Consider the following 26,485-nt stretch of genomic DNA (forward strand, 5'->3'; position numbering starts at 1 on the left):
TCCTCGAAAACTCTCAATAAAAATAAGAAATACTACATATAACAACTTTATGGTCCTTGAACTTTAGTTTCGTAACTCACAAAACACATTTAAGGGACATTTGTCGACATAGTTGTCTCATAAGTTACTTAATGACATTGTTTCTATTTCAGAGATTATTTGGAGACTGCCCACCTTGTTTTCTCCGTTCCCTTTCTTTCTTTCTTTCTTTTTTTCTTTCTTTCGTTGTGAATAGAATTCAGCATACTGGTACAATGAACGTACCGCAATCAGCAAACAGCTATCAGACCTGCATCAACCACTACCTTAATGTGTGACGTCACGGTTAGAATAAATTCACGTTCTTTTTAACATCGGTGTAAAATAAGCACTGATAGCTTCCTGTGACGAAAAGTACTGATAATTCAAACTACTGCGACGCTGTATCTTTTGGAAAGATGTTTTCCAATTTAAAGTAGATTACTATTCGTATTTTTAAACAACAAAAGTTATGCGCTATAATGTGCAATTGTAATTATTACAGCATAAGAAGTTGTTAGTATTGGACTTGGTGCTAAAATAGCAACGTTTGTTATGTAATAAACATGGCTTCAACATCTCGCCATATGCACTTTAAGGAGATTAATTAATTTTGCAACAAGAAACCATATGTTATTACAGGAAGTGCGCAGCAGAACACGTGTTTTCGCTACGTGAGGTTTGTTTGTAGGTAGATGAAGATGGCTGTCTTCTGGGTTGTAGCGCCATGAAGTCTGGTAGATGTTTACCGACGTTTTAGAGGTCCTTGCTGCATCCATCATCAGAAAGCCGTGCACGGCTTACTGACCGCCCTGGTGATGGAGGCAGCAGGGACCTCTAAAACGTCGGTAAACTTCTACCAGACCACAGCCATCTTCATACTCGCCGCCGTGAGATCGTCAGATCCTACTTAAAAGGAAGATGCCTTCTGTGAAAGTCCTTGAAGGCGTCATGAATGTATTCTTGCATTTCTCGAAGGCTTGTTACCGTGTTCACGAGAGCATATCAGTAGACCGTGAGTCAGATGAATCTAGTCCACACCCAACTTCCCTGAAGCTCAGTTGAAGCTCGTGTGTGTTAAAGCTTGTATTCGTCGTTTCCGGTTTTGGTGTAACTTTTCAGTAGACTGTCTTGTTACGTGATTAAGTTAATCGAATCGTTATTTACCTAACTAACAGACCGATCAAATAGTTTGCTAAATCAAGTAACTAGATGGATATCCATACTACCTGACTACCTGGTTACTTAAATAACTTTCTAATAAACTACTTACTTAACTGGCAATCTAATTAACATTTTTAGCTAACTGGTGAAGTAAATACAGAACTAACCAACGAGTTAATTTGCTTCTTAATTAACTCTTTAAAGTACCACGTGTTTTAACAGTAAGTAACTCTGCGTTTTGTACGTACAGAGTTTCGTATGGTTCTCGCTTTGAACAGCAATCATTTCATTAAACAGCATTAAGCAGCTGATCTTTGTAATGGTGAAGTGTTGTGTTTTGTTTGCGATACTGATTGAATTATTAAATATTATTCAGATGGGCTCTGGCATCAAAGGGTTAATTGATAAAGTAGCCATTATGAGTGCGTAAGCACATATCAGGCATAGTCTGGCCTTTTGCCAACACAAAACGACTATATACGTTTGATACAAATAACAGCTACATTTGGCACATATCATAAGGCTACAGGGCCGTTTATAGAACAGTCATCAGACGTTTGCGTTTTGTGTGTTGTCGAATTGCTAATGAAGTTGACAATTGGATCTGTTGTGACTCACGTCCTATTCTAGGCATATTTCAGTGGTTGTCGTTTGATTAGGTACGCTTACGTATGCAATTGTAATACCTCCGCCTGGGTTCAATTCGGACAGTTCAAATATGCCAGTCCGAGTACATTGATCAGTCTTTCTCAGCCTGCCCTGTGTATATCACGTATTCCAGTATGAATATTTATCCTAAGAGCCGGGTAGCTTAGTCATTATAGTGGCTGCCTACGGGCTGGACGATCGGAGTTTGATCCTCCACAGAGGCAGAGGATTTTCTTTTAGCCTCTGTATCCAGACCGGTTGTGGGGTTCCACCCAGCCTCCTGCCCTTTCCTGGGGGTAAATCGTGGCCGGGGCTTGAAGCTACCACTCACCCCCCCCCCCCATCTAGTGTCGAGGTTGAGAAAGATTGGGAGCCTAACCGTCTCTCCCCCCAAGCGCCTACATGATGCCCAACGGGTTGGTTTTTACATGTTACGTAATGTCATAATTTTGTGTCGTATAGTTTTGCCGCTCACGTTTTTCCATACAACTCTTGTTTCTTATAACATGAATGAAAATGTTTGGCATAGGCGTTTAGTAAGAAGTTGTATATGTGATTTATTTATCCCAGCATTTTCCTGGAGGAATTAAGGAGCACAAAGGAAACTTTAGTCAGGATAGTCGGTTTGAGGGCCGAGATTTAAACCCGGGACTTCCCGAATTCCAACAGGCGTGCTAACCATTTGTCAGCTACGTTCATTGTTTTGTTCGTCGATTATTTAACGGCACTGCATCGATTTAAAAATTATGAAAGTTAAAAGTGTGATCATGTACTGAAATTGGCTGTTTAAAACAATAGCTGTGTTTGTATATGCAGCAAAAGAACTGTGAGACTAATGAAACATTCAAAATACACTCTGCAAGCGTTACCCTGCTTATTATAACGCGCGGTGCACAGAAATGGTCCATATTTAAAGGAGTTCAAGTTCCTATCCGCCGAACTCCCAAGGATGCGTCGTTATTTTTAGTTTTAATATTGCTTCGTTCTTTCCTTGTTTAGGCCAGGATCCAGGCACAGTCGCGTAAACTTAAGAGGCCTATTACGCAGAATGTCGTGTCTGTCCGTCCGCATGTTAACGTACCCGATTTTATGGATGTCTGTTAAGTTTGCTGTTGAGGGGGACGAAGGGTGTATTACGCTAGAATTTAATTTTGGTTTACATCGGCTATGTATTAACCGTACTTTGTACGAAAATCTAATCTTTTAGCATGTTCTTAATTTGTTCATTAACGTAATTTTGATTTGTTAATGAGGTATGCAAAGTCGCGAAGAGCGCTAACTTTTATTCAGGTAATTTTTAATCGACGAGGTGAAGTGTTAAAACTTGAGTAGGCTACATTATGAACCTGACTGAAGGCTGGAAGTATTAATAATTGAATAACAAATCCTGCTCTGGCGAGCAGATGCCGTGTAATGTTTGGACGTTGTTGAACGACCGATAATGCAGACTGAGACATGACGATAAGTAAACCAAGTCTTGAAATTACTCGTAATCTCTTATCTTAAAGTTACAGTTTTAGGTACAACGAAGAAAAGTATCAAACTTGTAAATTGCCCATCAGGAATGACGGCAAACTCTGAAGCAGTTAACACGTAGTCGTAAATGTAATCCCGTAGGACCCCAAATCCCTTAACAACGTTCCAGAACGCGATCATTTTTAAGGACTAAGAAGTATGATATGGCCTAAATAGACGAGCAGATAATTTTAAGACCCGCGACTTTGTTTGGAATTCTTCGATATGGTGAAGCGGGAACTTGCTCTGCTAATTTCTTTCTTGTGTCTTTATTTCTTATGTTTCGTTTTGTATTATTTGTGTCCTTGTTTTCTTTTTCCATCCTTCCTACGCAGCCCTTCGCCCGTTGTTTCAAGTAGTCTCACCGAGGAGCCATGTGTTCATGATAAAAATTAACGTTCCACTTTCCAGTGCCTGCGTATGTCTTGACATTTCCAAAGACAGATTTCGTGTGGCTGGGAGCATAGGATGTCACTTCTTCGGTAAAGAGGACACCTTCCTAAGCGACATGCTACTATTTTGATTGTTCATTTAATGACGCTGTATTACAGTAACCCGGCCACTTACCAGATTTATCGTCCCTGGTATCGTCTTTATATTTTATTTAATGGTAGATATTCGATGCGATTCCTTGTTTCTGTGGTTAGACCATTACAACGTCTCGCGCTACGCAGGATACAGAAAAACTTCCCGAACTGAAATTCACCCCCACCATCAGAGTGTTTGATCGACCTCGGATCACTTATCTACTGTAGTCGGCTTCAAATATTTGAATTTATTTATTTCGATACCAAAGAGAACGCGTGGTACTTTTCGGAAGTTATATAATCATGGAAAAGTTTGTCTGTCCATCTGAAAGTTTCATATCCTTATTTACTAAACGAATATCGAAGAAATTTGGTATTGTGGTTGAACAGCACAATGACAGTTGTTGTCGACCGAATTTAGTTTTCGTTTGTAAGGTTATTTTGAAAGTTGCCGATATTTTTAATAAATGGCGAATCGTATAGATAGATGTCTGACAAAACATTGACGTAATGAAAGTCTGCAGCTTTTACTAGTAATATTTATTTAGATGTTGAGTATTTAATCAAATAAAAGTAGAATGATGTATGACTGTGCAGCGTGAATGCCTCTGTTTTAACCTTGTTGTTATTAATGGATGTATGAAATTAAAAACTTAATTTTGTAGTCAGTGATAACAACAAGACGGCTATGCGAAAATTATCTATATCTTTCGGTTTATCATATAATGAGGCGTTTGAGGTGGACATGTGACATTTCTTATGGAGATTTTTTTTTAGAAATAGAATTATGTTTAACCGGAAAATAGCTTTGCAAGTGCTGTTGGGAACGTTTTGTTATCGTAATCTATAAATACGTGTGAATGAGAATAATTTTCCGCAAGCTGCGTTGGTAACTTGGTGTGTGACATTCAGTCTTGACCTCCTTTAAAGCTTGAAGCCCGTTCTGTTCACAGCTAATATTACTGCTTCAGGCGTGTTCCGATCCAGAACTGATCACAAGACAGTTGATCGTGTAGATATTTAGTAGGACTCCGTGGATGGCTGATGCGTCAACACGTCTCTTCACTTCCATAATCTGTCAGATACATATCCTGTGTGTATTCCTGATACGACGTAGGCCAATTATGAATTATCTCCAAGCATTTCATAAAGAGCATGTAGGTGAGATTTTAGGTTCTCGCGGCGGCGAGTTTGAAGATTACTGTCTTCTGTTTTGCTACGCCATGCAGTTTGGTAGTTTACAGTTTCATAGATGATTTTTGCCTGCATCATTAGGACGATCAGAAGTTGTAATTGTAATAACAAACAAAACGATTACTTTTTATGGAAATTCTAGTTGTAAGATTTCTACTGCACTCTTTTTCTAATTTCACTCAGACCTTAATGCTCCTACAAGTTGATAAGAAAGTCGTACGATATTTCATCACTCAGATTCGGTCCATATTTAACACTCCGACAACACCAATCAGAATTCAAATTATCAAAGTTAATGATTGATAACTTTATATATGTCTTTCGGCATATCCATGAAGTATTTTCAGTCAGTGCAAGTGATTAATTATATTATTATTTTAAGCACAGAATGATGATGATGATGAAGCATTGACTCGTGTCGTTGATGCCCGTTAACATGTCTGTACGGATAACAGGTTCACACGTGGACAAGACGCTGTCGATTTGCTGAACTGATCCAATGAGACATGTCTAAGAGCAAAACATTATGAAAGCGTGCAGTGCCGAGACGTGATGCATGCAATTGACGGGAAAGTGAAAGCGTGCAGTGCTACCACTTCACTTCAAGTGATCCTTGCAACTGTGACGCAATGGACGTCCTCCAAAAGGGAAATCCCCTCAGCAAACATCGGTTAAGCAAATCCATTCCCGTGTCAATAGAACTGTTGCAGAGCAGAACCAATTTACCAGTACAAATTACTTAACCAAGTGATTGTGAAGCTGGTTTTTAGAAGCTGAAAGCACGTGCAGATATCCTTATTTAGCTTTTTCATTCATTCCGTCTTGTTTTCGTCATTTTGTTCTCTCTGCCTCGTGTTGTTCCCAATCTTGTTTTGTTGTACTGTTTCATTGCGATTTGTATTTGCATCACGCATTTTATCCTTCACGCCCTGTCAATCTCTACAACGAACGCGCACACTTCTTCCTTCCTATATCTGATTTACCGTTCATTGCCTCTCAAGAAGACCGTGTCCTGCTGCAAATGCTTCGTATTTCAGTGCGTGTTTGACTCATGCTTTATTAATAGCTCCGTATCGAGTAATTTCGAATATATCGACACGTGAGTCGTATTTTCCGATTAATGACTGTGTTTCTTAGGATAGGTTAGCGGTTAGAACGCTGGCCCTGGGGTCTCGGGTTCGATTCCCGGCGGTGCCCGAATTTATAACTTGTGTTGGGCAAGGCCGTGGTCTAGGCAACACGGAGTTTTCCTCCGTGGCATCCCAACAATTACTCCATTCACACACAGAAGAAGGCAATGGCAAACCACTTCTGGATCATCTGCCAAGAACGTATATGAACAGGTCCCAGTCCGAGAAAAGGATGGAAGGATCCTGTTCATATGGACATGTCGTCAGACAGAACACTAAATAAAATAAATAGTCACAATATGTGAATATTTATGTCATAACAAACTCCATGGAACTGAGAGAGTTGAGAAGTTGGTTCCGTCGGAGCTAGTTTCCATCACTGGACTTGCTGTATCTGAGGGACCGAACTGGAAACGGAGCCACTTTTCGAAACGTCGTGGTATCGTCTTTTAAACAAGGACGATGGGAAAAGTCTAGGCAATGAGCAGTTTTAATTGTAATCCACATTGCCAAAACCCTTTAGGATTGAATTAGGCGTATGTAGTGATGTGTGGTATGTTTGATCTAGAAATAAGGTTAGATTCTGTAGGTGGGAGAAATTGCGGAAGGACTTACGTTAAACTGTGTACTGCTTTTTATTCGTATTCGAATTTAATGTTTATCGTCTCATGTTTCTGAAAAGCACAGTGCACTGCAGCCTCTGTTTTCAGTTGGTGAAATATTGTCAGGCGATAGGAGGAAATCTATTCGGTGCCAGTTACAATAATCCTATTGTATTTGAAATGCAGAGTAAAGTCATAAATCAAACGTCCTATACGGATTTAGACCCCCGCATTTGTTGTGAGGGTAGCAGCTGTCCAGAGGCTACGTTTTGTAGAAATCGATTTGGTTGTTGCAGGAAAGTCTTCTCACTGCAACGTGTACCGTAGCGACAGTTCGGTACACCAAGGGTTACTTCCTGTCTGCTCACTTCAAAACTTAATTAATCACGCGTCTGCTTTAAAGATGGCTGTCTTCTGGATTGTTGCGTCATGTTGTCTGGGAGATGATCACATCCTTAATGCAAGCAAGCACCTCTGAAACGTCGGTAAATTTATACCAACAAGCAAGAAGTTACAATCCAAAACACAACTGTCTTCAAACTCGCCGCCGTGAGAACCTGAGATCTCACATTCTACGCTTCCATAGGCTCCGCATCTCCTCTTTCGTTCGCTTTATTAATTTCTTCTAATCATGGAACTAGTATCTTTTCACGTCTTCCATAGTTTGTGGCCAGTGTACTAGCTGCTTTGAACTTTTTTTTTCCATTCTGTGTGCCTTTATCGCTGAAACATTTTATTTTATGTTTTGCACAGTGATTCTACATTTTTCTATTTAATTTCCTCCCGATTCAACACAGTCAGTCGAGCGTACTTTTCAAATCTAATCTATTTCCGGTCTCGTATTGAATGACTCATCGATTTATGCTTGTAACAAACATGATAGAATCGATCTATGTAATTCGATATCTAGAGAAAGGCGTTGTCTTAAATGTCGAATGGCGTGGCGTCAGGTTTTGCGTGCGTTGTGGAAGCTAACTCCATCGGTGTAAACGTGTTATTGCCAGAGGACAATTTCTGCTCCGCGGTAAAATCGTACTGGAGCGAAATTGTGTAAACGTTTCCACAATTTGAATAATTCGTCAACAGGTAATGACACACATGAATGTTCAGGTCGATCTTTGCATTATGTATGACCAATTAAGTATGGAAGGTTTATATATTGCTTTGCAAATTACTAGTAAGTAACCTAGTTACAGGCCGCTGAAATATGGAACACTTTGGGCCTGTGTGTTGTTGCCTTTTTAGAAATTTGGCGTCTTCTGAAATAACATAGTTTTTATAAACTGTACACATATTCTGTTCCTAAAGATCAGAAGCCTGTGACGTGACAGTTTAAGAATTGCATCGAATATTGGTTACAGCCGCGGACTTTCTGTAGTTCTTTAGATTTCAACACGACATGAATCAAGGTAATGGTAAGGGGATCCTTCACCCATGGTTTTTTAAAGGGGTCAGCAGTCTGAGGCGTGGGCCTTGTGCCGCTTGGTCGCTGGGACCATGGGATCGAATCCCTCTCAAGCCATTGATGTTTGTCCGCGTTGTCCTGTGTACAGGTAGAGGCCTTGCGACGGGCTGATCCCTCGCCCAAGGAGCCCTACCGAATGTCTATAGATCGAACCAACGAAGAAGTTGGGACCCGCAGTGCTCAGGAACTTGAAAGAACGGGTCGTTCCCAGTATCCCAGTATGGTTTTTTAATAGGCATGTATGTTTGGTTATCATATTGGGAGTCAATTAAAATTTTAAAAAATGCAGCCCTGCCAGTGATAATACACTTTTGAAGATTTAATTCTTGTCGTCCGTGCAGTTTTATAAATTTGCCTTGTGTTTTAAATTTTAGTAAGCTTTAATGTATTAAAATGCCACGAATAGCTTTTTCTCGGTTAATATGTGCCCTCTGGTTTGTTTTAGGTCATTTTAATGCTACTTACAAGGAGATACCGACCTGCTTTCCAAAGAAAGTAAGTTTTATGTACGTAATTTATTTGTTTTAATATCTCATTTTGCGTTTTGGGAAATTATTTTCTCAAGAACTCTTCGTCATGAAGAAGTGTTGTGTTTTATTTGAGATACCGACTGAATTCTTAAACATCATTTAATTGAACTTTAGATTCAAAGGTTTAACAGTTTGTGCTCTTCTTAACTTATTGATAATTCCCGTTTGTATGTTCCCATTCATAACTAAATCTGAAAAGGAAAATCGATCCCGGCAACGCTTATATGAGATTAAACTGTTGCAAATTTTGCAGCTCGGCGCCATGAAAACTAAACGTGTCCCAAGTTGTTTTGCGTCCGTAGAAAATGTTGCGGGTCTCCATGCGGTGATTTTCACCGGTCTCCGCAAGCGGCCAAGGACGGCCTTGGCAGAGTCGAGGGACGGGTAGAATCCGCCGCAGTGCAACAAAATCTGGCGCATTACCGTAGCGTGTAGCAGCTGAGTGAGGCCCAGTGCCACCCGTTTGTCGTCTACGAGTGTGACACGGAACTAGCTCCACTGGTACAGAGTTTTCATTGAAAAGTTTGTAGTTCCTTAGCTGGTAAAGACATGTACTGCATTTAGAGCCCGAAGGTGTATCACCGTGTTCGCTAAAGCCCGCTTCAGCCCAGTCCAGAATCTTACACACCGTTTCCTTAAATTTTACTTTGTTTTATTTATAGTTGTATCCTGCTCCCGCAAATGGTCACCTCGTGATTTTTAAAACAAAACGTACTATTTTTTTTTTTAAATTTAATAATGCGTGCTGTGTGTCCCGTTTATTTCATCCTTCTTTGTATAATTGCTGGCACTTCGGCAGTTTCAGATGAAGAGTGCAGAGTAAGTTTATGATTTCGTAATTTTCTCCGTCCTCTTGTTATATCTCAGGTTTACCGCCATTCTTCTGTCTCCTCCTGACGTATTCTGGGTTACTACTCACCGTCCACGATTGTCTCCTATCTCGTGCCTTCGTAGGTCTTTGTTATAACCTTTGCACTTTAAATAACGTCTTTAAATTATCAAGAAACATTCTGTCAGTCATTGAGTCCGATATTCGCTTTTGGCAAGAATGTTTCCTCCCTAAGTATCCTTAATAACGGGGCCTATTTATGGATTTTTCAACCATTACAGGCTCTTAACACCCCCCCCCCCCCCGCCTCTGTCACGTTGTTTCTATCAGTCATTACTTCATCCTTTTCCTACAGATGCGGCACCTCAATTCAGGGGTGGGCAGTTCGTTTACTTTTGGCCCGGGTGGATTTATTTTCAAGCAACCGTAAGTCGGAGGATCGTGACGAGAAAAAAAAAGTAACATCAACTGTTAGTAATTGCAATTGATTTATCGTACTTTATACACACGGTACATGAATATTAATATACGCAGACTTGAAGTTCATGTGTACGTTTTCAGTAAAGACCCGTACTTTTATACAGGGGTTGACAGCCTTTTGTCCGCGAGCACCAGAGTTACCACGGAACTGTTCTCGAGTGCCCGCAAGGGATTTAAAGTAAACAGCTGAGGCAGAGGTTGTTTGGTCAGTGCTTGTAGTTTCTTATGTTTGGAATTGTGTTAAATCTTGTGAAAGAATGCGTGGCCCCTTTATCATAATATGCAGAGTATTTAAATGCCAATGGCGCACATTTTAAAATTAAATTATTCTACTATTTGACTTCGAAAATTTTGGCTACCCCTGTTCTTATGTAAAAGTTGTCGTCCTTGGTTAGCAGTGGGTGGCACTCGTGGGGGATGAATTATTACTCTCCGGCATAAACTGTTTTCCGAACGCAGTTTAATAAATTACTTTCACAATATCGATCATTATGCGACCTACTGCCAAGAGTCTGTGACCCTTCAGTTGCGGCGATGGTGGGCTTAGTACGGCCAGCGGATAACGAATCCAATCGATCGCAACCGTTTCGTAACCAAAGTATTTTGTTTTCCCAAAGTGGACTTTGGTGTATTCTTAATTGGGATACGTGTTCCTGATCTATAGATCTATTGACGGAAAATTTACTTGGGGTATAAGTTATGTTCTTCGCCAACTACGGCATGTTTGAGAACGTATATCCTGTGTGGACCAAATTTGGCGGAACAACAAACGAGGAACGTACTTCCCAGTAAAAGAGTAAAAGTTAACAACTTTAACTACATTTATTCTCATGATCTCTGGCACGTTGCCACTTCTAATTGGTCTCGTCTGGCCATATAATGAAAATTGCCCATCTCTGTGTAAAGAGACCTGCCGCTGAGGTCTTCGTCTTTCACGTGTGAAGAAAGAGGATGTGGCATCCGACAGACACATGTAAGCATTTTGCAAACGTGTTTGACATAAATTAATGGCATCATCAGTTGTGTGTATGAAAACGATGTTTATGCAGAGTGGACTCATTTCTGTGTTCAAAGTTTAGTTCAGAACATGTCTGTATTTGTGTCTAATGCCACTCTTTGCTGTCAACTGCGTGTTAATTTCTACACGTATTTTCGATTAAAGTTGTCGTCAGAATTTATTTTTGGTCATCGTTGGTTTTTGTTCGGTTTAACAACGCTTTCTCATCTGTGTGGGTAATATGGCATAGAATTATAGTATGGCGGTTGTGGCCTATTTTGAGATAGTGTCCCAGTATTTTCGTGGTTATTAAAAATAAAGTGCAGCCATCTGTAGAGCAGAGAATCGATCCCGGGATCTCCCATAAGACGTCAATCGCTGTAACCGCTACGTAGCTTGAAAACTTTGTTGCATTCCACATCGATGTGTCTGCAGTAAATGAACACGATGACCAGTGAATGATACGAAATCGAAGGGAAAATGTTTTGGAAACTTGTCATACGCCTTCGCCAAGGATTAGATCTTCTGCCCTTGTTAATTTGGGATTGAACTCTCCTGTGCGTAACACGTAAACTTGTGGATGCCGTCTCTGAACTTTCGTTTCGGAAGCTGCTGCCCTTCAAAGTTGATGTTATCTTGTGCAGTGGCGTACCTCAGACCTTGATATTAGAGAGCAGACAGAGCTTCAGGAATCGGCCATGGTGAGTTGGCAGAAACCTGCAGTATCACCATGTTCCACACTCACAAAGAAGAAGGGAAGTTGGGAAGGCACGAGGCAAGAACAAGGAAAAGCGAAAAGTTTATTTGTATTGTTCAATTACAGTGGAGCATACTCTAGTAGCATTAATTCTGAAATGGTTTGGATTGTGTTCCGTGCAGTATTTTTTTTTTTTTGGTCCAGAATTACGAACCTGTCATTTTATAGATACATGATATAATTACAGTAAACATTTATAAATTTAAGTATTAAAATCGGTAAATATGAAAGACATTAAACTAGTACAAATTGCAAATTTAGTCTTTGAAGCAGAAAGTTCAAGTTCGGTTCCTAACGGGAAGAAGAAGTCTCCTTTTTAGAGATTCGTTAGTTAATGATATTTAGGGAAGTAATCGCTGGTTACTCTGACTGCCTGAGGACAGAAGGCGGCGTTCGAATGCTCGGGACCCACACGCAACGCAACTGAGTCATTCAGTGCATAGCACCCGCGCCTTTCGCTGTGTTCTTGTTTGATTTGCTTTGTCAGGTATTAACTGTGTAAAACTGGCTTCTCGTGACTGTTTGCCTCACTTCTGATCTACTCGAAAGTTAAGGGACCAATGAGGGCCGCGCTGTGCAGAACGGATTCAGAGGTGACTCACCGTAATGACTTGAAGGTCTCAACTTTTCACATAATTCTCATGAGCGAAACGCTATGAAGTAACTGTTTCTTGTACGAGAAACAATAAAAAGCCATTATTGTGTCTTTCTGTACACGAAATTCATGAAATTAAATCACGACGATATGGATCGTCGTGATGCCGTGTAGTAGGTAGTTACCAGAGTTTCGGAAGAGAGGCAATTCGCCGTTAAAACCTCAAACCTTGTTAATCGTGAAGAGATCTTTCTGCAAACTGTCTGCGTTGTTGGAATCTAATTCAGTTGATCAATCATTAGGTCGAGATGTTAAATACACTAAGAGACAATGTTTCTAATCGTAATATAATACTATTAAAACATTATTAGATTTAATAAACCATGTGGGGATATTAAAGTGGATGTCCGAGAAGTAGGATCTTACAATTGGAAGCAGATTGAGTTGAGGATTTGATCCATGAGTCTTCGGGTACCTCTAAAGCCGGAATTCGGGACCAGCTGGGAAACTGTGGTGTCTTCAAAGAAGACCTTGCACCATTAATTTAGTTCATCTCGTCGCTTGCGTCGTGTTACTTTTGCAGTAGCAACAGCTTATTCTCTTTGTTACAAGTTGCCTCAAGGTCTGTAAATTGTCTGGTAGGAAATTACGCGCCCACACTTCACGGGAAACAGGAAGACTTGTTTATCCTCAGATAAGGAGCCCGAATGTTTGTTTCATCTTTCCTTAGTGGTAACCCTCGTTAACTCTTAATAACTCTGTGATAATTAAGTTTATCGCCTACGTGATTGACCATTGTATTTCTAGATTTAGTCTTAAGAGAGAAACATCGAAGATTTTATAAAATGTTGTCTTTAGTTGTCTTGGTGGTCTGGATTGTGACACCGTAAGTGGGTTCCAGCGTTTCGGAGGAACATACAGTTTTCATCTTCAGGACTGAAGTGCAGATAGAGGCAGTATGTTCCACCGAAACGCTGGTATCCGCCCGTAAGTCCACACGGCGTCACAACCCAGAAGACCAGCTTCAAGGTCTTCACTGCCTGAGAACAGCAAATGGCGTATTGTATGTATGCCGATCATTAATCGTTTTATTCCGATATTACTGAAAGCAAATAAATTATAGCATGCATTTAAGTCGAACATGCCTGAAAGCTTGAATAATAACCAGAAACTCGAGTGATTCTGTTGACGTATTAATCGTAGAGTGAGGGCAGATGCTGTACCTTTCACGGACCGGACTGCTTGTTCACGAATGCAGTTGCGTTCAGATTGCGCAACATCGACGTTTTCCAGTAATTCCGTTCTGTATTCCCGTCTCTTTATGTTTCTATAACTGTTTTATTAAGCTTGTTTCAAAACAGCGGAACCGGCGTGTGTATGCGTTTGTCTGTACAAAGCGAAATTGTCATCTCTGTAATATTGACATACGGCAGAGGTTCTCAAATTGTTGTACCGGTACAGCTAGGGGCATCATAAATTCTCTTCGTGTACATTATAAGCATTAAAGCGAGCTTTAAGCAGTCCTGTGTCACAAACCATTTCAGCAAAGCTAATATACCTCTAAAGATGTGAAAGTTCCTCCCGTTGTCATTATTATTATTTCCAAGTTTCTTTTGTATGCGGACCCGGACTTCAAAAGGGGTAACAGGCAAGACAAATTCTGAGAACTCCATACATACATCAAGTGAGGGAGAGGAAGACCTTGACGGAAATAACGCACAAATGCAACAGATTTTGTTCGTTCTGAATCATACACGAAAGATAGTATCTATTACGTCATTGATTTTAAACAATATTTGTACCATTTCTCATGTCACACGAAATTGTCATTTTGGTCCAAATAGCCCATGGAAATGAGGAACTCCATAACTCGTGCTTTTTGCTAATTATTATAATAATGGTATTATATTATATGATTCGTTGCCATTTGGTTAAGTCGGACAACAATTACGGGTACACGCGTTTCTGGAGAACTTGATCCAGATTATTTCTGCCATTCGCCTTCGGTAGGCGACTACTTGTCTGACAGGTTCGTTAGGCGGGCAGTCTAATTGGTAGAATGTAGGCGTATATAGATATTGGAGTTTAAAAGGAAATTTGCAACTGTTAATAGTCAAGGACTCCGTTTCATGCGGATAGCTAATTAACATGGTCTTAAAAGTTAAGAACTCATTTGTAGCCCAATTGAAGTTGAGGTTGGTCAGGCTTGGAATTCGATCAGCTGACGGCTAGAGAAGTCTGTCGATTATCGATTCGCGTCTCCATCCATCCGCATGAAATAAATACGTCGCCCTTGAATACTTTTCTGCTCTTATAATTTGTGTCCTGGGTTGAATTTTTCATAATGTAGCCATGTGCGTTGACTGTGTCATTTTCTCATGTTCTCCGTCGATGACTTCTGTTGACGTCAGAGCTTTCTTTTAATTCTGGAAGTGAAGAGGACAGGATCGCAATGCGCCAAACAACACAAATTGTGTTTCGTGTTTTGTTCATTTGACCCAAATTAATGTTTTAAGTTATAGGTTATGCAAGAAACAAGGACTTGGTCCGTAAGTTGAAAAGTGTTTTGTGCTGTACGTTGCAGCAGGAGTAAATAGTTAAAACCCTTAAGCCGAAACTCGTCTAAATCTTATTTAATAATTCAGTCCGTACCGCAAAGAAAACAAATTTTGAGTTTCTACAGAAAGCCTCAGAAGAATGACTTGGAGCGTTACGTCGACGATATAGTTAGGAAACTTGTAAAGTAATCGTAGTGAGGCATTTAAAACAATTTACGTTTTAAGGGCAGTCACTGATATTCGTTTGTTATAAGCCACTTACAGAATGTCGTCAGTCTTATGTTAGAACTTTCGGCTTATTGCGAACTGTGTGTATGAAAAGTGATAAATATCGAAATTGGTCCTTGAGGTTTTTTTTAAGACAGTGGCAAGTGGAACCTCAAGTTCACAGTGAGCCGAGGGTTCTAGCAAAAGACTTCCGTCATTCTGCATGCTCCTGGACATCAGTGTCTGCCCTTTGTGCGTAAAACTTTTTACCTGTTTAATTACGATAACTTTGTGGACGTCGCTTAATGAATCTTACGTTAACTTTATATAACAGTATGGTTTTATCCGTGGATCGTCAGTCTGGAATCAGAGATCCGGTTATTCCAGACGATTAGTTCACAGGACATGTAGGAATAAAGAACAATTAATTGCCTAACTGCCTTAAGGAGGGGCCGGAGAGCTGTTTATGGCTTGTTGGATTAGTTGTATCAAGAATAGTTAGGACAAAACGAGTTATAGCTGTACAACTGTTAGTCTTCATCACGCACTGGGTTTCCATCAGTAACCGAACAGGCTGGTCACGGTTACCATGTTTAAGGAAACGTTCGTCCTTGGTGTTTCAGAACTGTGAGTGAATGCCCACTGCCCGGCCAGAAGAATTTTTCCTGTTCTTATTTTCATAACCCATTTCTTCTTTCTTTCGTCAATTAATTCTTAATTTTCTCTGTTTTGCTTTTTGTTCCTTTGTTTTCTTATAATTCTGTCATCGTTTATATTTTTCTTCCTACATTTATTCTTTGTTGTCTCGAATTTATATTACGTAATTTCAAGAAGATGAATTTCTAAATATCTACAAGGTAATATATGAGAAATAATTTCCAGTGTTGGAATTTGTATTTGATAAAGTAAATCATTTACAGCTGTTAAATAATGCAACGTTATTGCTTTTCACAATCGTCTGTTGCTGTCGGGACAACCGAGGTAGGTTATATAGCGGTAACACTGTAGCGAGACATCTCACCTGAGCTACCGGCTGTTTAGAATAAGGCCATTCGTGATTTTCTTCAGTATCTTAAGACGAATTTAAGGATTGTGCCTTGGAATAGACCACAACCGATTTTTGAAGTTCATCTTCTCGATGCTAATATACGGCCTAAATCTGTGCTGTGCTCGAGATAGCCTCATTAATAACGCAGGGAGGGAACTGGCTTTCATATTTGTAATTTCCGTAGAAGGCGTTTTCATTGATGTTTGTGCTGCTATACGTTATACATTTTTATTCGCAGGTCCCTGTGTTTTATGTTACAGTAAATCTCAGTTCGCATATTTCATCATTTACTCGATTTTTTTGTGTGGTGAAACTGTCATTTTTGTTTTCCAAAAGAAGAGTAACCAAATAAATGTTTGATATCCGCGGTGTTAATGTGGCGTTACAGCACCCAGACTTTGCCTCCCACCTTCCACCCCTCTTAGATTCCAAAGGTCACGATCGACCCATATTTTAAATCGACTCCCACGTGACTCTGAGATAAATTAAATCGGTCAAAGCCATAAGCGGCACAAGTCACGACACTGTCCGTTACTTACACACGGGAAGAATCTTAATTAACCAAGCTCTGATTTCTATCCGTCAGTTCCAGCGAGTCGAATTTTGGTACTCGACGTTTCAATAGAATGCAGGTCAGGTGTGTGCAGACCATTACTTGTCTAGAGCAGGCATGCCAAGCTCTTTATTCTACGAGGGACGCTTTAAAAATTGACTTGGGGGGGGGGGGGCGTCTCATGGGTGCGGAAAGTCTAGACCGCCTATTTTTTCTGATTTCAAGCTTAAACTTAGGATATGTTTTTCGTTCTTGTATTTCAATGTTCTGCGACCTTTATTCACCAGCGACACACCCTAACTTGTCAGAGAGACACATGATGACACGAAATTTCTCCTCACGAAACGGGGTTACGAAACTGTACTTCATCATAAATATGTATCTGCATGAAAATCTAAAACAAAACACATGTTGAATAAACCTTTCGCTAATGAACCAGTGCGTGTGTGTTACGACGAATTATAATTACGAAAAATAAGACATCGTCTTTATCTAACTATAACATGCGAATATGCAGTTTCTCCAAAAGCACATACAAACGCGAATTTAATCGAAACACATTTACATTTTATTTAATTACAATATAAAACTGAGGTACACAGCTATTTGATATTCATTTCAAGCTTAACATTTATTAAAATAGTAACTTTTGGGGTCGCACATCGTATAGAATTCGAATTCTGAGTCGGTCCACATAATAAAACATAAAAGAAGAAGCCGAGTTTTCGTGCCGGGTCTTAAGTGTTGACCTCCATTGGAGAAGTCAGAGTCCAATGCACGGCTTGGCCATTTGCAAGTGGTGTGATGTGTATTAACAGCTGCTTCATGATTTCAGATGTACTCAGTTTTCCTAAAGTCTCCGTTATTACGACTCGACAATATATTATTTGCTAAAGATGGCTGTCTTCTGGGTTGTTGCGTCGTGTAGTCTGCTAGATGTTTTCCAACATTTCTGAGGTCCTTGCTGACTTTATCATGAGGGCGATGAGAACTTTGGTAACCTTCTACCAGACTACATGGCGCTGCAACCCAGAAGACAGCCATCTTCGGACTTACCACCGCGAAAACCTCAAATCCTATTTGCTATGTTGCATTCTTTTTCGCGTAAAAATGTTTTGTTGCAAATTAACAAATTCTTTAAAATATACGCTGTAGATCCATTCAGAAATGCTTCAAATAAAAGTCGTAGATCTTAATGGAATCTACATTTTGTGTTAAATATATCAGTTTATTGTAAGCCATTTCTCGAGTTGCATATTATGGAAGGATTTTACTGGACCAATACGAACCAAAATTTATCCTACAAATTTCAGTTCAGGCAAACAGTACAATTTTGGACAGAATCGGTGAACTCGGTTCGGAGGGAGGACTCCGGGCAGCTCGCTCGACTACGCGATGGAATGCACTGCCGGGACATTGGGTTTTCCCCTCGCGCTGGAGCCCACCCAGCCTCCCATCCACCGTTATCGTGGTTTTACATCCTAAAAATGTAACATTATTCTCGCTTGAATTGCAGCAGCTGTAAATGTGTGTTTTAGACTTCGTTTCTCTTTGAGTGAGTGTGATGGATGCAGTTAAAAGGTCAATGGTTTATGTGACCTCAATGTTCCATAAGTCAACACTAGCCTTGTCCAATAAGCTTATCTTCATCAGCTGCTTCGCATGCTACAGGGAACGAACACTGATTTTAGTCGTTACTTTGGCTTCCTCCAAGATTGTATCCGTCCGTATTCCAGCCGGAACTCCTGAAATCTGTGCAAAAGTGAGTTTCATTATGAAATGTGACTGAGTCGTACACGAATAGCTAAGTATATTAGTCTTTTGACTGCAGTCATGTTGTACATTATTTGTTGTCTGAGGTTATGCGTGTTTGATGTGTACATTCACATGTTTCGACTTAGATACATCAAACACGTTTCCGTTACCCATTTAAAGCTAACGTTTATCTAAATATTTACAAATTCCGTCATTACCTCAAAAGAACAGTTGGTCAGTCGTGTTTAACGAAACAGTCGCTGTTTATTTTGAGAGTCACTGCGGACAAAATGCGTGGTTAATGAGTATTAAAGCAAGCGGTAAATTAGTTACATATTCCATTTAGATGATTAAATTTGATTTCGAGGAGAATGTTTATATTTAATGTTTTTTAGTGGAATTTAATTTTGATCCTTACGGTCTGATGTAACCTGTGACATTTTCACGTAATATAACTGCATCAGTATTTTCAACAACGGTCCATTGTTTCATAAAAACTGATATAAGTGAAGTTTTGTCTGTGTTTAATTAAGCGCTAAGCCATGGATACGTATAGGGGGAGTGGAAGTATAACTCCACGCATTCTTTACCTCGACACTAGATGAAGGTGAGTGAGTGGATTAGCTACATGTCTCGGCCGCCTAAGACTCCGGGTAAAGACCCCTGTACCAGATGGTTAGGACGCTGGATGGCTGGGTACGTACCCGTGACATACCGACTGAACTGTCCCCGGCTCGGATGTGATTAGTTTTTTGGCATAAAAAAACATGGAGACCTGCATGTGCAAGTCCCGGCCGGAGAATTTCCCTGACATTTACGACGGTCAAACGTCAAATTCTGACTGACGTAACACGACTGTCACTCGATACGTACACTTGTAGAATGTGCTTTTCGAATAATGTGTACTAAATGGCTAATTTTGCTTAAATATATTGAGACAGATGAACATAATGCAACTTCAATTGTGAAAGCTGTATGTATTCTTCATAATTTCGTTCTGGAACACGAGGGACCTGACTCAAGTTACTTAAATAGCGAGACAGAGCAAATTCGTTCTCGACCAGCACAGCATCATCGCTTCTCATCTCCTGCCGAGACTGTCAGGGAAAGATTTTTGAATTATTTTAACAGTGTGGTTGTGATTGTATCCCGCTAGATAGTGAGCGATTTTAACCGAGAGGTTCGTTCTGCTAGCGGGGAGAGTAGAGGTTGGCTTCGAGGCAGGCCGATCAAGGTTTCTGTTGTTGGTTACAATCGCGTTCCCGCCGAGCGAAACACGTGTAGTGCGGCCGAACCGTGAGAGTTCTCGGCGTTGGTCCGCAATGCCTGTCGCCTTCCGTAATCGCCCCTCACCGCTGTCCCATCTGTTTACATTGTCCTGCAGGTACTGCCCCTTGGAGCATCTTCACCAATCTGGTTATTTCAGTCAGTTCGCACCATATCCACTGCTCGAGCCAAGACGGTGTTGTCACGCTTTTGCCCTTTGAGCTCGTCTAAATAACGTTATACGTATGTTTGAGCCCGTGAGCAATTGTTGGTTGGTTGATGATTATGTAAGGGGATTTGGCCTTCGGAGATAATATTTATGAATGTGTGTATTGTTATAACCATTGCCATGGTAGTAAAGCTTTTAAATTATCTTTGGCTATGCAAGGCTTGCGTTGCATATAAACAGCTGGTGAGATAAATCTTTTATTCCATCAAGGCTTGATTCATGTCGCTAAATCAGCGCGACAGTTTACTCCTTCGTTTAACGAAGTTCGTGAACAGTTGTGATGCCAGCATGTTAATTGAATCTGATGGACTGTGGAGCCGCTTGCTTGTTTCTTTCGAGTTGGCTGGTTGAAGCAGTGGGCATATTCCCCAGAGAATGTTCCGCCAATCCCGTCATTTTCATTAGCAACAACCATTCACTGAATAGTTTGTGACGATCAGTGTTAAATTTTTTTTTTCAGTCGTATTGTGTAGGCCTAAGCCATTTGTGACAACTTTCCTGTGTGTCGATGGGAAATTTCTAAAAAGATAAAATTATTTTTTGTTGTTCTTGTGAGTAACTTTTAATGTAAGATGTTTACTGTGGATGACATGATTGTTTTAGATTTAAGACGACGTAAATATGTTAATTTTTATGTTATAAATAAACACGGTTTAAACTTGATAATTATAGCTAATTAGGTTTGTAGACTACGATTTGTACTTACGATGCGTACTTACGATGCACTGTAGTGGGTCCTGTGACAAATGCTCTTTTTCCGATCCTTGAATAATAAAAAGCTTTGAAGAACTGAATTACAAGGGTTGAAGTTATCTAAATTGCAATGACTACTCTTAAGTGTCAACACACTAAAGAAACTGAGCCCAACATTAAAAACCGAACTTCCTAAAATCTCCACTTTCTTCATTTGTGCAAACGAAATCATTGCTGGTGCTTCGTATTAGGTTCAGACCTCGCCCCGAAGTCCGGCTGTCTGTCCTGACTGAGGGTAACCGTGGCCTTCCTCGGTCCCCTCAGGCGACGACTAATTTCTTCCATACCTTTTCAAATTAATTGTTTATTAATTATCTGTCATTCGATGCTGTGTATTCTGAGCTACTGACAGTGTCCTAAAATAAACAACTAAGCAACTAACCAACAGGCTGCCAAATTTTACGCTGAATACTTTATACACAGTATTCCAGTTGTAAACGTAAAGAAGATTAAATAAGAAATTAAAGCTGGAAAATAGTTATAATATTTCAAGTCAGTTTAAGTCCCATATATAGAGCACTTTCGAACAGGAATAACCTATAAGAGACAAGGGCTACATAAACAAACAAACACACAAAATAATTGGAATAACAAATAATAATCATAAATCCCAGTAGACAGGTATCTTGTTACCAGTTGGTGAAATCGTTGCCTTACTTCAAGATAATTCAGTAAATATTGCATTCGGTGTCCAGGCAGTTGGGTTGCTTTGTTTTAAAAGTTTCCATGGAAAATGATCAGCTCTGCGTAACTCCAATAAAATGATTGGAGGCCGCGCAAAGGTCACATTTCGGATAAAGTGTTTTAGCCATAAAACGTCCAGTTGCAGGTCTGCAAAACTCTTTTTTTTTTTTTCCCAATTAAGGAAACTGGGATGTGTTGTAACATTCTGTTGCAGAGATCTTGCGGTGTAATGCTATCTTCATGAGTCAGATGTAGGCTGTTGGGCATTTTAAGAGACAACAAAAATGGCGGCTGGTGGTAGCAACAATGGCACTAACAGTGGAGGAGCAACAGCTAGTGGTTCAGGGGGCCATTCACATGGCCACCGACGCCAGGAATCTATGTACGCCATGACAGGACTGTATTCCGAGTCAACATCCAATGAAGAGGATCTCAATTATTCTAATGTCACTGTTACGACAAATGCCAGCTGTAACACGACAGCAGGTTCCTCCACGGCCTGTTGCCATGACACTGTTGTCAAATGTCACAGCAGGAATCCTTCTGCTGGCATTGTTGACAGGTGAAACACGCATTCATGATTTTGCATGATAAGGATATTTATGCATGAAATTTTGTGGTTATTGGTTTACTGAAATGCTCGGACAGTATGGCATTTTGAATTGTGTTTGCAGGAAATATAAATTAATGCGTGATCTAAGCAGTGACATTGCCATCACTGGAACAGACTGTCCATTGCCAAAAATAATTTATATTTTTATTTATTTTGCATGTCGAGTAGTTTATTTTGGCTAATATTGAAATTGGTTTATTTATATATAATTATAATTCTTGTTTTGGCTTTGAAATATATAATGTTTCATTTGCTCAGAGTACCACTTTATTTATTTTGTTTGCAGAAGTGAAAAGGAGAGACCCCAGCCTGCCATATTGATTCAAGATTCTAAAGATTGTGGGATTCTTAATTGCAGACCGCCCTTCCTGCAACGCTTTGCTGGAATAAAGGTATCATAACAGACTTCAGATTGGTAACATCGTATAATTACAGCGTAATCACAGTTCAAACCTGATGTTTAATGTATCTTCAACATCCACCTGATGATGGCAAAATGCCAACACATGTAGGGCATATTTATTGCCACATGTGATGTAGATATTAGCAGATTTAATGCATTTGTTGTATTTATGATATACCATTTGGTAATTGTCACAGATGTTTATATAACGGAAAGTATGTTTCTGCTGCAGGTTTTTGTACTCCTGCTCTCCTTTTTGGTGACTCTTCAGCAAGCCCTAAGTTCCGGATACATCAATTCTGTCATAACAACTATTGAGAAGAGATTTGAAATCCCATCCAGTCTTTCTGGCCTCATTGCATCTTCGTATGAGATTGGGAATGTAATAACTGTCATCTTTGTTAGCTATCTTGGCAGTAGGAGGCACATTCCTGTATGGATTGCTGTTGGTAAGTTCTGCATTATCCTGTAGAGGAAGCTTTTGCCTTCTGCAGTGGTTATGATCCTGAGAAACGCAGCGAGTCGTCAAAACTGTGATTGGCCGTATGCGAAATTGGTTATTAGGTGAACTGCAGCTGCTGTTAACACTCATCAAAGATACAGATAATTAAAAATTTGGGAAACCTTGAGTTTGGTTTATTGTTGTTTAATAGACATGTTGTAGGACTCCATGGAAAGGAGCAACACAAAAGAATTTGACATTTAATTGTGTCATAAGTGGGATTTTAAAACTGCAAAGCATGGGATAGTTTAAGACGTATTGTGCGTTGGCTACACAGCCACTGTGATCAGGTTAATTAATTAACAAGTGGCTGAGTCAATCAGTCATCCTACTCTGAGGATTGGTACCATTATATTCATGGCAATTATTTTGTTAGGAAAATCAAATAGAAACCCAACTGTTTTAATTTTGCATCTTACTTTGAGTCAAAGACGTATTCTTGTGTTTTCAGGTTCAGTTGTAATGGGCATTGGTTCCATGGTGTTCACAGTACCACATTTCATTGCTGAACCACATCTAGCATCCACTCTTGCCAACTCAAGCTCTGACAATATTTGTCGAGGCGTATCCATTAGAGAACAAGACATGGGGTTAGGAAGGTTGTCATCAGGTAAGTTAACATTTTCACTGCTTACATGTCATATGGGGTCTGCAGTGGCCGAGCGGTTTCAGGCGTGGGCCTTGTGCCGCTTGGTCACTGGGACCATGGGTTCGAATCCCACTCAAGCCATGGATGTTTGTCCGCGTTGTCCTGAGTACAGGTAGAGGCCTTGCGACGGGCCGATCCCTCGTCCAAGGAGTCCTACCGAGTGTCTATAGATCGAACCAACGAAGAAGTTGGGACCCGCAGTGCTCAGGCACTTGAAGAACGGGGTATCCCCAGTACATGTCATATGTTGTGGCCTGTTCAGTGTTAAGAAGAGACTAATTTGAATATAACATTAGTGTTACATCATATACTGCAAAATAATGACTGCAAGTATGTGTGAAGTTATACACTTTACAAAAGAAGAATTTGTCATTCTCTGTCAAAGACACACTTCACTTCACTTCACTTGAATAGTGCATAAAAACTAAGATTGTTTATATGCAGTCCTGCGCAACAAACATTATGCATTTGCTTCAGAATATGTCTTTATTTCATTCTGTAGCATGTTTGTATTTTCCCCGATACATTTTATTTTTGTAGGTCTTTCATCACCGCCTCTTGCACCTCACAACAACCTAAGAGGGGACAACTGCATTCAGGGCTCTCCCTCCACAGCAGGACCTGTCATGTTGTTCCTGTTAGCTCAGCTCCTGCTCGGCTGCGGAGGCTCGCCTCTTTTCACTCTTGGCACAACATACATAGATGATCATGTCCGCCCAGACAGTGCTTCACTATACATAGGTTAGAATGACTTGCCTATTAGTCTAAAGGCATTTTACAAAATTCAATCAAACTGATGCATGTTCTTGGACATTTACCTTTGCCTTTTAGTTTAGAAAACACATGTTTTGTTTTGAAGTTAGCTGTACGTTCATCATGGGGTGTGGGGGGGGGGGGGGGTTAGACTGGGATTAACTTTATCCAGTAGACCCAACTGATTAGGTTATATAATTTTGTCTGGTGATAGAAGCAGTTTTTGTTGAAATGTTGTGTTTTTTTTAAACTAGTACGTGAATGAAGATTAGTGAAAGCATCCATCTTTGTTCATATTTTTTTAATAGTTTTACAGAAATAATAAAATTATATTTATCATGACAGTGTTATGAATACAATACAGTTTGCTTCGACTAATAAGGAAAGTATTGCAGTTGCAAACAGATGAAACATCACGTGTTTCCTGGTGTTACTGCCGTGACACCTTGTGATCTTTTTAAACAGCGTCCCAGCAGTTAAACAGCAGTAGACGTAGATCATTTCATGCGCTGGTGTGATCGCTTAAAAATGAGACCAGAGACAGAGAATGGAGGACATTAGGGGGACAGAAGAATTTCGTACATGAAAAGATGTTATCGGAGTAAGACAGTGCTGTGTCATGAATTTTTTCATTGCTGAGTTTGTTTTCAGTTTTGAAATTTTACAGTTTTTTGTAGTGTTCAAGCAGAATCCTCTAGCCATCGTACATGGTGTTTGAATGTGATACATCTTACAGCTGATTTGTGTTCTGGTTTCAGGTTGTATGTACAGTATGGCAGCATTTGGACCAGTTCTTGGATTTCTTCTGGGTGCATATCTGTTGTCATTCCATATGGACTCTTTCTCCAGTTCTATTGTCACAATTGGTAAGGTTCATAGGCCTCTGTTATCACAATTAGCGAAGTCTTAAATGTTGAGTAGAACAACTAAATCCTGAAACAGATCTGTTCTTCTTACTAAGACATTTCCGCTTTATGTGGTTCATATGAAAACCAAACATTTTCATCTCTCACTGTCCTACACTTCTCAATGTTCAAACACCTTCAAGTTAGCTGGAAAGGTCTGTTCTGATAAAATGCTGAAATTATGACTGATGTGGAGCTGATAGTGTATTTTTACCTGCTTCCAGGAACTAGTCAAGAAACTAAAAGTCCTGTAGTATTACATGGTTATATAGCTGTATTAAAGAGAATTGATTTTAGCCGTGGGTTGTTGAGTGCTTCAGTTTTGTTGGGAAAATTATTAAATGATATTTTTATGGATATAGAAGTCTCTATAGCTGATGCAGAATAAAACTCTTGAGAAAGATTATTTCCATTGTCAGGTAACAGTTCAGGCAACATGCAAAATCCCTCACTCAAATATTTATATTTGAAAGTGTATTAAAAATTATGTTCCATTTTTTAGACAAGAAGGAAAGGTTTTGGCGTCTAGTGGTCCAGCGAATTTCCAGATGAGTTTGAATATGTGAAAATTTGTAGAATTATTACTTTACCAGATGTTATGAATGATTGCATAATTGTTTAGAACTTTTGAATGGAAATGTATGCAAGGATCAACAACTCTAAAACCCATTGTAAGAGTCAGATCATGCTTTTGTTTCGCAGCTTGGGGGTAATTGCTCCCCACCTTCCTCCATTAAGGAAGTGTCAGTATTCCTAGGGTAAAGTGAGTTGTCAGATTTCGCTCACATTGGATTGTTTTACACCCTATTCCATATCAATTACTCGATCATGTTCCATTTGACAACAACATACTGCAAGGTGCCACCGTGTAGAAAAAAGAATGAGTGGGGGGGTTGTTTAACAGAAAAGGAACAGATTATTCCCAAAATTAGGGGTGAATCTGTATTGGATGTAGCGAGCCTGACGCCATTGAACGTAGTCCATTGCCATGCTCACAAGAGTCTGCCACTGCAGCTTATCTTCAGTCAGATGAATCCAGTCCATGCCCTGTTTCTTCAAGGTCTATTTTGATGTTGTCCTCCTTTCTAGGCCTACGTCTCTGAAGTGATCTCTTCTATTCAGGTTTTCTGCTGTGTACATGGACACAACTATCATA

At 39.9% G+C, this 26,485-nt stretch overlaps 1 protein-coding gene across 10 annotated transcripts in view; it reads left to right on the forward strand.

Moving 5' to 3' along the window:
* Oatp30B (Organic anion transporting polypeptide 30B) overlaps window positions 1-26,485 on the forward strand; it is a 48,302-nt gene that overhangs the window by 6,109 nt on the left and 15,708 nt on the right. For 3 of the 10 annotated variants that reach the window (XM_087342677.1, XM_087342681.1, XM_087342676.1), the window contains 7 exons: window positions 8,709-8,758; window positions 21,719-22,066; window positions 22,404-22,509; window positions 22,753-22,969; window positions 23,474-23,632; window positions 24,212-24,412; window positions 25,183-25,290. In XM_087342677.1, the coding sequence (XP_087198803.1) occupies window positions 21,789-22,066; window positions 22,404-22,509; window positions 22,753-22,969; window positions 23,474-23,632; window positions 24,212-24,412; window positions 25,183-25,290 (1,069 nt within the window). In that variant the 5' untranslated portion in view covers window positions 8,709-8,758; window positions 21,719-21,788. Of the gene's footprint in view, window positions 1-8,708; window positions 8,770-9,046; window positions 9,295-18,266; window positions 18,580-21,718; window positions 22,067-22,403; window positions 22,510-22,752; window positions 22,970-23,473; window positions 23,633-24,211; window positions 24,413-25,182; window positions 25,291-26,485 lie in introns of those variants that run through there. The other 7 variants (XM_087342682.1, XM_087342685.1, XM_087342680.1 and 4 more) reach the window with 4 other exon arrangements.

This window comes from Zootermopsis nevadensis, unplaced genomic scaffold (genome assembly GCF_977971745.1).
Source record: "Zootermopsis nevadensis isolate Lab colony 2312 unplaced genomic scaffold, Znev_1.0 Znev_ptg000003l, whole genome shotgun sequence".
NCBI classification, from domain to species: domain Eukaryota; kingdom Metazoa; phylum Arthropoda; class Insecta; order Blattodea; family Termopsidae; genus Zootermopsis; species Zootermopsis nevadensis.